Source organism: Gopherus evgoodei, chromosome 8 (genome assembly GCF_007399415.2).
Source record: "Gopherus evgoodei ecotype Sinaloan lineage chromosome 8, rGopEvg1_v1.p, whole genome shotgun sequence".
NCBI lineage: Eukaryota > Metazoa > Chordata > Testudines > Testudinidae > Gopherus > Gopherus evgoodei.
In genome coordinates this window covers 50944896-50957888 of record NC_044329.1, presented here as the reverse complement: position 1 = coordinate 50957888, position 12993 = coordinate 50944896, and the positions used below count along the sequence as shown (strand labels likewise).

The window sequence follows — 12993 nt, the reverse complement described above, 5'->3', positions numbered from 1 at the left end:
ATCTGAAGAGCTCTAAGTACTTCACGGGCAATGAATTGTATCTCATGACTGGGACGTGAAGTCATTATTACCCCTCTTTACAGATGGGAACCTCAGGCAGAGAGGGTTTAAATGACTCACTCAAGGTTATAAAGCAGGGAACAGCATGCAGATCTCCTAATTGCCCCATTATCTTATTAAGCTAGAAAGAAGGGTAGCCAAGGGTGGCTCTTTAACCACAAGCTTGGAAGCTAGGACAACCATTCACATTGCTATTCCTGGCCAGCTACCACATTCATACTGAACTGATGCAAATACATGGCCTGCTGGATACCTCCACTCTTGCCTGCAAGTTGGGAGGACACAGCACTTGCATCTGAAGTGTTACACCAGTTTCATAAAATGCCAACCCCCCAGACAGGTAGCCCATGTAACCCCAGAAGGGCCGTCCCTTCAGCAGGTAAGCATGGAGCATGTGACAGCAGGCGCATTCCAGTGCCAGGTGCCTCGCCATTCAATCATGCTTAGAATAGAAAGCTACTTGGGATGAAATGAAAGGAACAAAACCACAGCATGTTATATGGAAGTGCTGCCCACAGGTACTCTATTTATAGGCAAGCTTTATGGCAGCCTCCATACCAAGCCTAGTGGAGCACGGTGATGTGACACTTGACCATTGGTGTAGCTAGAAAGGCACAATTCCAGTCAGTCTTTTAAACTGGAGTTTAAGGCTATTTCTGTATGGAGAAGTAGTAGCCTTTTCATACTCAGAGTAGTAACCACTGTCCATGATAGAGTCCTATCTGTCCTGCCCTATATGTTTAGCTTGATCTGAACATTTCAAACCTACTAATTTGAATTTCTGACTTTTGTCTAACTTTCCTTGGTCTCCACTCCAGCTTACAATGGCCTGTTACTAACCTTCAAACTTCCCATAAAGTTAAGTTTCCTTGAAAACTCAGGCACCTGCTCTATGTGAAAAAAAAAGTTTGTTATAAAGCTATTAACAATGGACAGTCTGGGGTCCAATCCTACTCCCATTGACAGTTATGGACCCAATCCAGCACCATTAACGTCAAAGGGTATTTTCTATCATTGACCTCAGTGGGATCAGGAGCAGTCACTTTGGGTCTGGATTTCAGAGATGCGGAGTGCCCACAGCTGGACTTCAGCTGGAGTCCTGGGTCCTATGCCTGAGAGAGAGAAGGAGAGAAGTGGCGGCCAACTCTGTTGGCCAACTACAACTTAGTAGGAACACAAGAGTCCTTCTACAGATGATATCTTACAGAGCTCTTCCTTTGGCTCAAGCAGTAGATGCAAAGTTTTTTAAGATGTAGTCCTGGCTCTGTAGCTGTGCATGGTTTAATCTGGAGAGATGGTAGCCTCCCACTGTTAAGGTTGATTTTAGTTCCCCATTACAACAACAAAATCCTCATGCTTTTCAGGTTTATGGACCAGTGACAGGCAAAGTATATGCTAAACATTTACTACATTGAGTACGTACATTCAGAAAGTAAAAGCCTTTAATACGGCTGCTTTTTGACATCTTTGCAAAATGTCTTTTTCCTTGTATTCCTCTATCCCTCAAAGACATGTTTTTAAATGATCACTTTTACCACCCCATCAAGGGCATCAGTGAAGACAGAACCCACAACAATCAGCACAAGCTCCTAACACCTGAACTATTCAAGTTAGCTGGAAGCCAATTGACAGCTTTTATCTTCTATGACTCTAGCTATCTGAGGGCATTTTTAGGGGGAAAAAATTCCTCCAGAACTACTATCAACACAGCTGCACCCATGGCAGCATCAGCAGGAGTTTGTGTAAACATGGTTTGGCGATCTCCCTGTTCTTTTAACCAAAGCGTAAGTTACCTCTTACGTCATTTATAAAACCCAAACACTTAAAAAGCAAGGGAATAAATAGCAAAGGTCATCCTAAGTCTTACGTTGCCATAGACACATAAAGCATTTCTATCAAGTATAACATGCATATGCGGCCACAATACACTAACTGTAACTTTCCAGCACCATCATTCACTGGTTATCCAAATCCCTAAGTTAGGTTGTGTACCTGGGAATTGGGCTGCTTAGGCTCATCCATCCGCCCGGGAGACTCACTTTTCGATCTGTACCGCTCAGTTACAGTAACCATGCTGCCCGAAGGGCTAAATCTGTGGGGGGAAGAGTGTAAATAGAATTTTTAATGGCTATTGGTGCAGTATGGTCAGTATATGTTCGTGGGGGACAAGTGGAGCACCTGCAGAGACTCTCTCCTTCCCCATCAGGAGACAGAATGTGGAGCAGTGCAAATGTAAAAAACACCAGGACAAACTAGTCTGTGCTTCCAGTGTTAATATCTGAAATATGAAACTAGGTTAATCAACTTGATTCAGGAATAGGCAGATCTTTGGTTACTACTAAAATAAAAATGGAAATGAGATAGCCCACTGACTCAGGCAGCACTGCAAAAGAAGAAACCTCTGCTCAAAAGGCACCTCCAATCTTCCAACTCCCTGGGCAAGTACAGCTGAGGGATGTCCCACGGATGATACAGATGGCTCCAGGGAAGGAGTGGTGGAAGTTATGTGTGGTGAAAAACAATGGATACCCAAGTGTCTACGGCCAGCTGATCTAAGGAGAGGAATTAAAAATTAGACCTGTCCAGAGCTAGTTTGTTCCTCTGAAGGCCAGCCCAGGATTGTTACTTCCAGTATCGTTTACAGAGCTTGTATAGTTTTAAATGATGGGGTATCTACCATTTCAAGGAAGCTGCTCTCTCAGAGGACTGGAGGGTTTGGGATGGGAGAAAGAGAAGGAATGGTGAGGAAAAGCACAATTACAGCTGGAACCTTTTGCTTTAATCAGAACAAATGAGGTAGAGGGATAGGGAGCCGACAACACAAATATAATCACCTCTTACAAATAAAGGCCTTCTGCTCTTACCAGAGAAACTGTCACATCAGGAAAGAACAGTGGTTCATCCAGTCCCGTGTTCTCTCTTTCTCAAAGTGGCCAAATGATGGCTGCTTCAGAGGAAGATTTAACACCTCCCCCAACACACTGAATTCTGCAATCCAGTACCATGAGGAGGCAGATTTCATCCTGACTTACAGCTGGTGACCAGCTTGTTTCTGAAGGAGAATGGTTGATACCCTTATGATTTTACCCTATCTAGCCTGTAACTGGAGACACTGTTCTTATTCACCACACAGCAAATACTTGAGGACTAGTAACAGATATACTTCTAAAGAAAATCTTTCAGCACATATGCCTAAGGATAGTGTGTGAAATAAACAGTGATAGATGGTCGGGGAAGACACATGGTCAAGACAGATACAAATATTGTGGACTTTGCTCTTCCAACCACACTCAGTAAATGGGTTAAAGGAACCTCACCTGTCAATCTCACTGCTGGTTGGCCTAACCACTTTGGCTCCTGATGACCCTAATGTGTAAGTCTCCTGGCCCATCGATCCGTGGCCTGTTGTGTCAATTACCATGGTCGTGACCTCCTCAGCGCTGCTCCCATCTTCTCCCGATGGCTGATTCTCCGTTCCCAGCCACTCCTCCAGGTTCTCCGTTTTAATGCGCACTCCTCCAAGCACCCTAACATCATCGTCATTCCGTCCCCCACGGTCTGCCACTCCTGTCTCAACATACCACTGTCCTGCTCTGTTAATCCGCAGTATGGGCTCCCTGCTCTCCACATCTGAACTCTGCTCAATTATCTGAGGGCTGGTGGACTCCTCAGGGGGGCTCAGCTCCCGAATGTCCAGCACAGTGCTGACCTGGCCTAGACGACTCCCTTTCGGAGTATTGTGGCGTGGGCTCAGAGAGCGGTTTAGATTTGGGGTAACCCGGTGAGACTCTGGGGGTCTCTCCTGATGCTTTGTTCTAGTCTGGCTCGGTTCAGCTTCAACCTCTGCCACGTTAATTTTGAAGTGAATTCCCTCAAGGATCTGCGTGCATTTGTCTATAATGTGCTGCATCTGCAGGAAGCTGGCTGCCGTTAGGTAACTGATGATGTCAGCCAACTGCAGGCATATCCGCCCGGTATAACAAAAGGAAAGGAGCTGCTCAAAAACAGTGGGGTTCTTAATGACTGAAATGGAGACCGTGCTCATCTCGTTCAATGACATATGGTCACGGAAGTATGGCGAACTAGCAGCCAGCACCACTTTGTGAGCACGGAAAGCCTGTCCTTGCACATTGACCACTATGTCACACAGGCGGCCCTGCATGCGCAGCTGATTGAGGTGGCTCAGGACAGAGTTGCTGAAGTCGGGGATCTCCAGCTGAATGTTTCCACTTTTCTCCATGGCTGCCCCAGTTGTAGGTGTACAACCCAGCTGGGAAGAAAAACAGGATTAATTGGACTAGTGATAATTTGTATTTGAAGCACCTTTCACCCATAGATCTTGGGGATGACTTGATTACAATGTATAAATACCTACATGGGGAACAAATATTTAATAATGGGCTCTTCAACCTACCAGAGAAACGTATAACATGATCCAAGGGCTGGAAATTAAAGACAGACAAATTCAGATTGAAAATAAGGTGTTCATTTTTAAAAGTGAGGGTAATTAACCATTTACCAAGGATCATGGTGGATTCTCTATCACTGCCAATTTTTAAATCAAGATTGGATGCTTTTGTAAAATCTCTGCTCTAGGAATTACGTTGGGTAAATTCTCTGGCTGGGGTTATGCAGGAGGTCAGACTAGATAATCAACAGTTCTGAAACTGTGGGTCGAGACCCTATAGTGGATCAGGATCCCTTTTTAATGGGGTCACCAGGGCTGGCATTAGACTTGCTGGGCCGGGGGCCAAAGCCTGAGCCCTGCCACCCAGGGCCAGAACTGAAGCCTGAGAGCAGTGGTGGCCAACCTGTGGCTCCGGAGCCACATGCGGCTCCTTGTATAAGCACCAACTCTGGGGCTGGAGCTACAGGCGCCAACTTTCCAACGTGCTGGGAGGTGTTCACCGCTCAACCCCTGGCTCTGCCACAGGTCCTATCCCCACTCCACCCCTTCCCGTCTCCTCCTGAGTCTGCCGTGCCCTCGCTCCTCCCCCTCCCACCCCAGAGCCTCCTGCATGCCACAAAACAGCTGAGTGGGAGGTGTGGGGAGGGAGAAGGGCTGATCAGCAGAGCTACCCATGGGCAGAAGGCGCTGGGAGCCGGGGGTGGGGGAGCTGATGAGGGGCTGCTGACATATTGCTGTGGCTCTTTGACAATGTACATTGGTAAATTCTAGCTCCTTCTCAGGCACAGGCTGGCCACTCCTGCCTGAGAGCTTCAGCTCCGGGTGGCGGGGCTCAGGTCACTGACTCCCTGCCTGAGGCGGAAGTCCTTGGGCCTTGGCCCCCCTCCAGAGTGGCAGGCTAGGGTGGGCTCAGGCTTCGATGCCCCCTCCTGGAGTCATGTAGTAATTTTTGTTGTCAGAAGGGGGTCATGGTGCAATGAAGTTTGAAAACCCCTGGACTAGATGATCACAACGGTCCCTTCTGGCCTTGTAATCTATGAATCTTGAAGCACTTTGATTTTCCCAGAGGTGTTGTGAAGCTTGATTTACTAATGCTTGCACTGGGTCTCAGCTTTTGCATTCTGTGGATCATTTTATAAAAGAATTAATCCTCTTACGGACCCACCTCCACAACTCCCGCTGCTTAGCTCTCAAAAGTTCATTCTGTGGGCCTCCAAACTGAGTTCAGTAGAAGTGATTTTCCCTGACTTGGAAAACATTACAAATGGTTGAGACACTAACATATGAAATTGATTGCCTAATGGATGATGATAATACTTAGCACTTATACATCATTTTAATCTATAGATATCAAAGGACTTTACAAAGAAGAGCAAGTATTATTATACCCATGTTTTACAGAAGAGGAAATAAAAATCGAAAGTTGAGGCCTAAATTTCCATATGTCCACTAACTTTGGTTGCCCAGCTTCCAAGAACTTTTCAGAGGGGCTCAACCATGTAACTTCATTTGAACTAAATAAAAACATGGCCCAAGGTGTCTCCAGTAGGGCACTCAAAATGGAGGCTCTCAATATTAGTAGACACTTCTGAAACTTGCCAAAAAAAATAACACAGTTAAGTCAGTGACAGGCTAGAAGAGAATCCAGTTCTCGACTGCAAGTCCTGTGCTCTATAAACTGGCCAAGCTGACGCTGTGAAAATGAAAAATACAGTAGCTATCATTTTTGTTTCTTTGGGCAAGGAGATGAATACAGCAAAATATTAATTGTAGATCATGATGGTTAATGACAAGAAGTTAATTAGTTTTCCTTCCTTCATTTTTCTATGATCCTTGTGTATCTTGTTGGCAAAGTTTGAAAATGAGCCTTGGCCATATATGGTAAAAATTTCAAATGGGCCAAATATAGATGTAATTACAAATAAGAATGATTAAAAACCTGAGACTATAGATGCAGACCAAGTAAATAGCACTCAATAAAAACCACTTGTGACATAAACAGGCTCCAACTTGGAAGGCATTTGAAATGCTGATTAGACAGACTGCAGCAGGCATCAAAACAATTTTGAGGAATCCAGGAATATCCTACCTTAGATTGTATCTACTCTGAGAAATCACAAAGTCAATGGGACTAGTCATATGCATAAAGTTAAGCATGTGTGTCTTTCCAGGATCGGGGACTAAAGCTTAAATGGCACTCTGCAGGGGGTTTGTCCATGCACAACAAAATACGATACCAAGCTTGAAGCTACATAACCGTCGGTCGTACCACAAAGCTGTGCAAAACATTGCAAAACTGTACAATGCCGCAGGTAGAAATTTTATGTATCTACAGGGTGGTTAAGATTAAAACCCATAAGTTGCGCAAAGCAATTGTGCAACTTCACAGTGCGTATCTAAAGGTTCTTCCTTTTTTTCTTGTCTTTTAAAAAACAAACAAGAAAATGGAGTGCAAAGGTCTAAGTTAATGCAGTGCTAAGGTTAGAATTTTAAACATGAGGAAATATAAAAGCCAGGGTCTTGACTGTACTGTTAACAGTGATGTACAAAGGAAAGGAAACTGGACGGGTATCCTTTTGTTTTTTCTGATGTAGTAAGAAGCCAAAAGGTGGATTGGTTTGTTTTATTTTTTTAAAAGAAGCATTTTATTCTGTTTTTTTGTTTTCCTAGCAGTATCTGGAATGTCAAGTCTTGTCTTTCTTGGTTTGTTGGAGGTCTCAGAAGCGTCAGATGTGCATTATGAGCTCTCTCACTCCTTAACTAAAGGGACAACAATGCTGAATCTTTAACAAACAGATCCAACTGTTTGTAGGGTGTTTGAGTAAATTGGTGGTAACAAAAAAGAGTTTCACTTCCCTGCTTAATTAATCTGGTGTCACTTGTCTGATATCTATAGCCCTCATCTTGCAAACATTTAAACACATGCATAACTTCACTCATGTGAGTGGTCCCACTGACATCAAGTTATGCACATGCTTAAATGTTTTCAGGATCAGAGGCCTGAGATCACATAATCCTACTAAGTTTTCCACTTGCACATTTCTAATGTAAAAATAAATGGTATTTTTTCTCTTGTTAAATCATGCAGGTCTTCTTTCTGATCATAAACACAGAAAGGCATTGCATCAGGGTATATTACACATAGGGTTCCAGACAAGACTATGGTGGGAGGCAAGGGTTAATGGATAAGATTCAGAAGCAACTGGAGCCTATTAGCCTCCCAGGAAATCAGCCTGAGATATATAAGAGAAGGAAGACTCAATAAGGTGTTGGCTACTAGCAGTCCTATTCTACATGCATGGTAAGAGAAGTCAGCTGTTTTTGGTAGAGACTCTTAAAAACAATCTTTTTTTTTTTTTTTTGTTCTGTCCAGTGCATTTTTTAATCATAGTGTATCGAGTGAGCTACAAATAAAAAAAAATGAAACTGATCTTAAAAAATCATTGGCAAACTCCTTTTTTCCTTCTAACTGCTAGATGTTAACCCAGCTATGTTTGGCACAAGATCTGTGCAATCTGGGGGTGGGGGGCAGGGAAAGGGGTCTTTACACCTCTGTGATCCTGTGCAGATACGTGTAGTCCTCAATGCACAGAAGAACATCCTTATGGCTGCTCTCCTTTGCAACACTTGGCAATGGTTATCAGAGTAAAGCCGTGCTGTGGCCATACCTTTCCCCCATTCCTCTGACACTCTTCTGTGCCGTGGTGGTGGAAGGGTGTTTTTCCATGTGGTGGAACCTACTGATGCCCATTTAGGACATTTTGTGTGACATTCTGTTTTGTGACACCAGAGCAGCATAATGGAGACCTGTTATGACTGATGATTTAGCCCTAGATGAGTCTGAAAGGAACCTAAACTCATCATTCACATCTTCTTCTGTCTTCCTCAGCATATAGATTACATTAATTTAGGTTCATCTCTGAATCTGATTTCCCTCTTCCCCCACTCCCGAATCAACCCTACCAAACAAACAACCTCATTCCATCTGAACTGGGAAAAGGAAGAAGAACAATCTGTGAGTTTGTTTGCCTTAACCCTGAAGGCAGAGGAAAATCAGAACCTGTATTTGTTTCCCCCCTAAGCAGGGTGGATTTGATTTGATTTAAAACACTAGTCAGGAAGACTTGATTCAATCATGGATTTCTACATAAAAGTGCATTCTTGTGGTTGTTATAGCCTTAATACATATTCTTCACAACTCACAGATAGATGCAGGTTTCATTTTTAGAAGATACACACTATATATTTTTAAGTGATTTACTTTGAAAACTTTTCAGATTAGTTTTACAGCTATATCAGAAAATGATTAATTGTTTGGTTATTTCATTTACCAAAGGTAACTGAAACAGTTCACCTCCCAATGACTTGATAAATATCTATCTCCAATTCAACAGGTTAATCATTAATATTTGGAGGATTTTCTTGCCATGCTGTATTACGAGGAGAACATCACCAGACAGACATTTAAATTGTTTTTTAACTATTTCTCACCTCTATATAATTTTTTTAAAAGCATTTTTGCTGTTAATAAGCATGTTACCTCTGGTGACACAAATCCACAGTCTGAGAACTGCAAAACTGCGCATCTCTGATGGTATCTTCTAGACTGAGCACTGAGTCCCATTAGGTAGATAGAAAGATTAACCTTAATAATCTGTACAGAAGCCCCTGGAGCCCCATAAAATTGGGTCCCTAATCCATGAACTATTGGAACTAATTTATAAAACTTTTCTTAAACATTACATGCATATATTGTGTCATATTATAGACTTATAACCCTTATTCCATGATGAGATATCTTTGAGCTATAATGTATCTTAATTAAAACTATCTTTAGATTGCTTTTTTCCCTCAAAGCATTTTATTAAAAAAATTCAAATTTTTTTAATAAAAAAAATTTGACCTTTATCCACCCTACCCCAAAGGCAAGGGGATTTGAAGACCTTTGTTTAAATTGACTCTGAAGAGATGACACTTTAGGACTTGGGTAAGCCTAACTGAGAACTTTTGGTTGTAGCTTGTCCATAGACAAGTTCCCGCCTTTCCCTTTGAAAAATCACCTTTAACTTGCCCCCACGGTTAAGAAGGTAAATTCCAAGCAATAAAACATAACAAACATACACTGTATGAGTCTAAGCTGCTGTGAGACCTTGATTTTTGCATTTTCCAGTATATTAGTTCCTAACCTTAGTGTTGCAAAAAGTCTGTGTAATGCAACTTAGAATCACAGAATTGTAGACTGGAAAGGACCTCAAAAGGTCTTCTAGATCAGTCCCCTGCACTCAAGACAGGACTAAGTTCTAGACCGTCCTTGACAGGTGTTTGTCTAACTGGCTCTTAAAAATCTTCAGTGACGGAGATTCCACAACCTCCTTAAGCAATTTATTTCCATGCTTAACCACCCTGACAGTTGGGAAGTTTTTCCTAATGTCCAATCTAAACTGTCCTTGCTACAATTTTAGGCCTGGGCTACACTATTGGGGGGCGGGGGGGTTGAACTAAGAAGTATCTTAGTTTGACTTACCTGGCCGTCCTCATGGCGGCAAGCCGACCGCTGCGGCTCCCCCATCAACTCTGCTTACTCCTCTGGCTGAGATGGAGTACAGGCATCGATTTATAGTGTCTACATGAGACATGACAGATTGATCCCCAATACATCAAACACTACCCGCTGATCCAGCCAGTAGTATAGACGTACCTTAAACCCATTGTTTCTTGTCCTATCTTCACAGATTAAGGAGAACATGTTTTCTCCCTCCTTATAACAACTTTTTTATGTAATGGAAAACTCTTATGTCCCCCCTCATTCTTCTCTTTTCTGGACTAAACAAACCCAATTTTTTCAATCTCCCCTCATAGGTAATGTTTTCTAGACCTTTAATCATTTATGTTGCTCTTCTCTGAACACTCTCCAATTTGTCCACATCTTTCCTGAAATGTGGTAACCAGAACTGGACACAATACTCCAGTTGAGGTCTAATCAGCACAGAGTAGAGCAGAAGAATTACTACTTGTGTCTTGCTTACAACACTCCTGCTAATACATCCCAGAATGATGTTTGCTTTTTTGCAAGTGCTTTTAAGGCTCCAACAAGGCAAATAAAAACCCCAAGTTTATTCAGTTAAAATATCATTGGGGGGGGGGAGCCTAGCCATGACTTCTAACTACTAAGAATTAGCAATAGTAGGGCTCTTGTCTTAGAAGGTTTTATCAATACATCATGCAGAGTCTGACATTATCTGGAGACTAAAGAACACTTCACTCCTGATTCTTTTCAGAAACTCCTGCACAGGAGTAGGTGACAAACAGAAAGTTCCTGGTAGCAACTGCTGATAGGCTAGCATGTGTGTATAATGTGTTGGGGCAGTGGGGTGCCTCCAAACCACTGCCCCCAATAGCTGGAGCACACAAACCCAACATAACCAGCAGGAGTCACGTGAAACAGCACAAAACAGCATTTTATACCCTATACAGCTCCAGAACTACTGTTTGAGCCAAACTTCTGGAAACAGCCTCTTAAAGGTTTCAGCTCTGCTGGACTCATATGGATGCCAGCAGCCTGAGCATACTTCAAGTCACTGTTCTCTGCTTTCTTGATGCTACCTTCCCCCCCGCCCCCTCATCCCAGGCAAGCCACACACTTCTGCTCCAGGACCAGCCCTCTAAGGGAGGGAGATTTGCACAAGAGATACTTCTCATAACTGGGCTACAAACGCTGCTCCTCTACTGTAGCATCACTCTGCTTCTGCCAGCTCTTCTAAAACTAGAGCCCCAAGGAAACATCTTCAGAGCCTTTCACTACAAACTAATTTCACCACTGCTTCCACCTTATCTCTGGAAGCCTGAAACCAGTCACCAACTAGTTAACTTTAGTGTCACAACCTGCTTGTTCTCATGTTTACTACCTGCATCTACCTCTTTGACCCCTGCCACTCTTTATCCTTCCCGAGTGCACATCTTTACCCACAATCACTTTCCTACCCTATGTCTTCCTAACAACCTGTGGTGCTTGCACACTATCCAGCCTCCTTTACTCCAGTCACTCCAGTTCCATCAGAATAACGCAACCCAAAGTAAAAGCTTTCACTTTTAAAGAATAAAATTAAAATGCAGAACCATCGTGTCCTGTATCTATAACAAACGGAAGCAACCACATGGTCTTATCACTGTAATCTTTTTCTTGGCTTCTACCTCCCAATAAATATTTTTACCCTTGCACTTTAATAATAAGTTCCTCAAGGAAGGGACTGCATCTTATGTTTGCAAGGCAACTGCACCCTTATGCTGTGTAAATAACATACTTGGGGGAGGGGGGCAAGGTGAAGTAGGGAGAGTCTTGCCCTTCATATGGAAGGGGAGTAGGGTAGAGGGTGAGAGGATGTGTGGGACAGGGTAGGAATGAGAGAGTCTGTCCCTCACAGCTTGCATTGACATTGCAGCTCCACGCATGCAGGCAAGTGTAGCGTGGGGGTTTAGTCAGGGCATGCCATCTAATCCTACTCGGAGCAGGTCTAGAGGACACAGTGACTAAAAACGTGGGTGGCAGTCCATGCCTTGTATACACAAGCAGTCACACGATCACTGGCCCTGCCTGGTGGCTGTGCACTTAAGGAAGAATTCCCCCAAAAATCTAGTGCACACACGACCACAGAGTGGAGGTTATTGCTAAGGAGGATTTCAAGGCTGGCAGGCAGCTAACAAGGTTGCTAGACGGGGATGCCCTGCCTTTTGCTAGGAAAAGAGCAGATGTGCTACTCCTGGCGGGATAGAGGGACAACACATCACTGGGATGTGGTGGGACAGCTCTGGGTTGGGGTGTGGGAGGGAGGTATGATAGGTAGGACAGTGCTGGGGACGGGGGAATGGGGGGAGCTTGCTCTTCATGGGCTGGAGCAGCCACTCACAGAGAGGTTGAGGAGTAGTTGTCCTTGGTGGTAGGGTGCTGGGGGTGGAGCGGCCCTAGGGATAGCGGGGAGCTGACCCTCATGGGAGGGGGCTGTGGGTGGTGGAGCAGCCCCTGGCAGGGGGATGTGGCAGGGAGCTGCCACCGGTGGGAGGGGTGCTGGGGGTAGCCCTAAGGCGGTATTGGGATAAGGGGGAGGCAGCCCCTGGGGGGCGGTGCCCCGCGCGGGGAGGGTGTCCCTAGGAGCGCTGCGCTGCCCCCTGGCAGGGGTCTCTGGGCCGGGAAGGGGCCCCCTGTTCTGGCCCCGCGGGGGGTGAGAGTGACAGCGCGTCGGGAGCTGGGCGGTTCCAGGCCTCGCCTCGCCCCACCCCGGGGGGCTGCCGGACCGCGAATACAGCAGGTACCTACCTCCCGGGGGTGGGAACGGGCCGGAACACCGTCCCGGAAGCGAAACCCCCCGAGCGGGCCGCACCCCGGAAGAAAATTCCTCCCCCCTTTTCCAGTTCGTATCCCCCGCCCCCCGGTGCCCCGGTAAGGAGCGGCCGCACGTCATGTGACCACGCCCATTGGAATGCGGCCGCCATGGCTCTTTGGGGGTGGAGCCTGGCTTCCGTCAGCGTTA

General features: G+C 44.9%; 1 protein-coding gene across 5 annotated transcripts in view; it reads right to left on the bottom strand.

Moving 5' to 3' along the window:
• The window catches only part of ZBTB37 (zinc finger and BTB domain containing 37), a 74125-nt gene extending 61255 nt beyond the window's left edge, over positions 1-12870 (bottom strand). For 3 of the 5 annotated variants that reach the window (XM_030571794.1, XM_030571790.1, XM_030571793.1), the window contains exons 1-3: positions 9993-10167; positions 3378-4330; positions 2053-2152 (exon numbers count right to left, since the gene is read on the bottom strand). In XM_030571794.1, coding sequence (XP_030427654.1) covers positions 2053-2152; positions 3378-4330; positions 9993-10037 — 1098 coding nt within the window. In that variant the 5' untranslated portion in view covers positions 10038-10167. Of the gene's footprint in view, positions 1-2052; positions 2153-3377; positions 4331-9992; positions 10168-12779 lie in introns of those variants that run through there. The other 2 variants (XM_030571791.1, XM_030571792.1) reach the window with 2 other exon arrangements.
• Between the last annotated feature and the right edge of the window lie 123 nt (positions 12871-12993).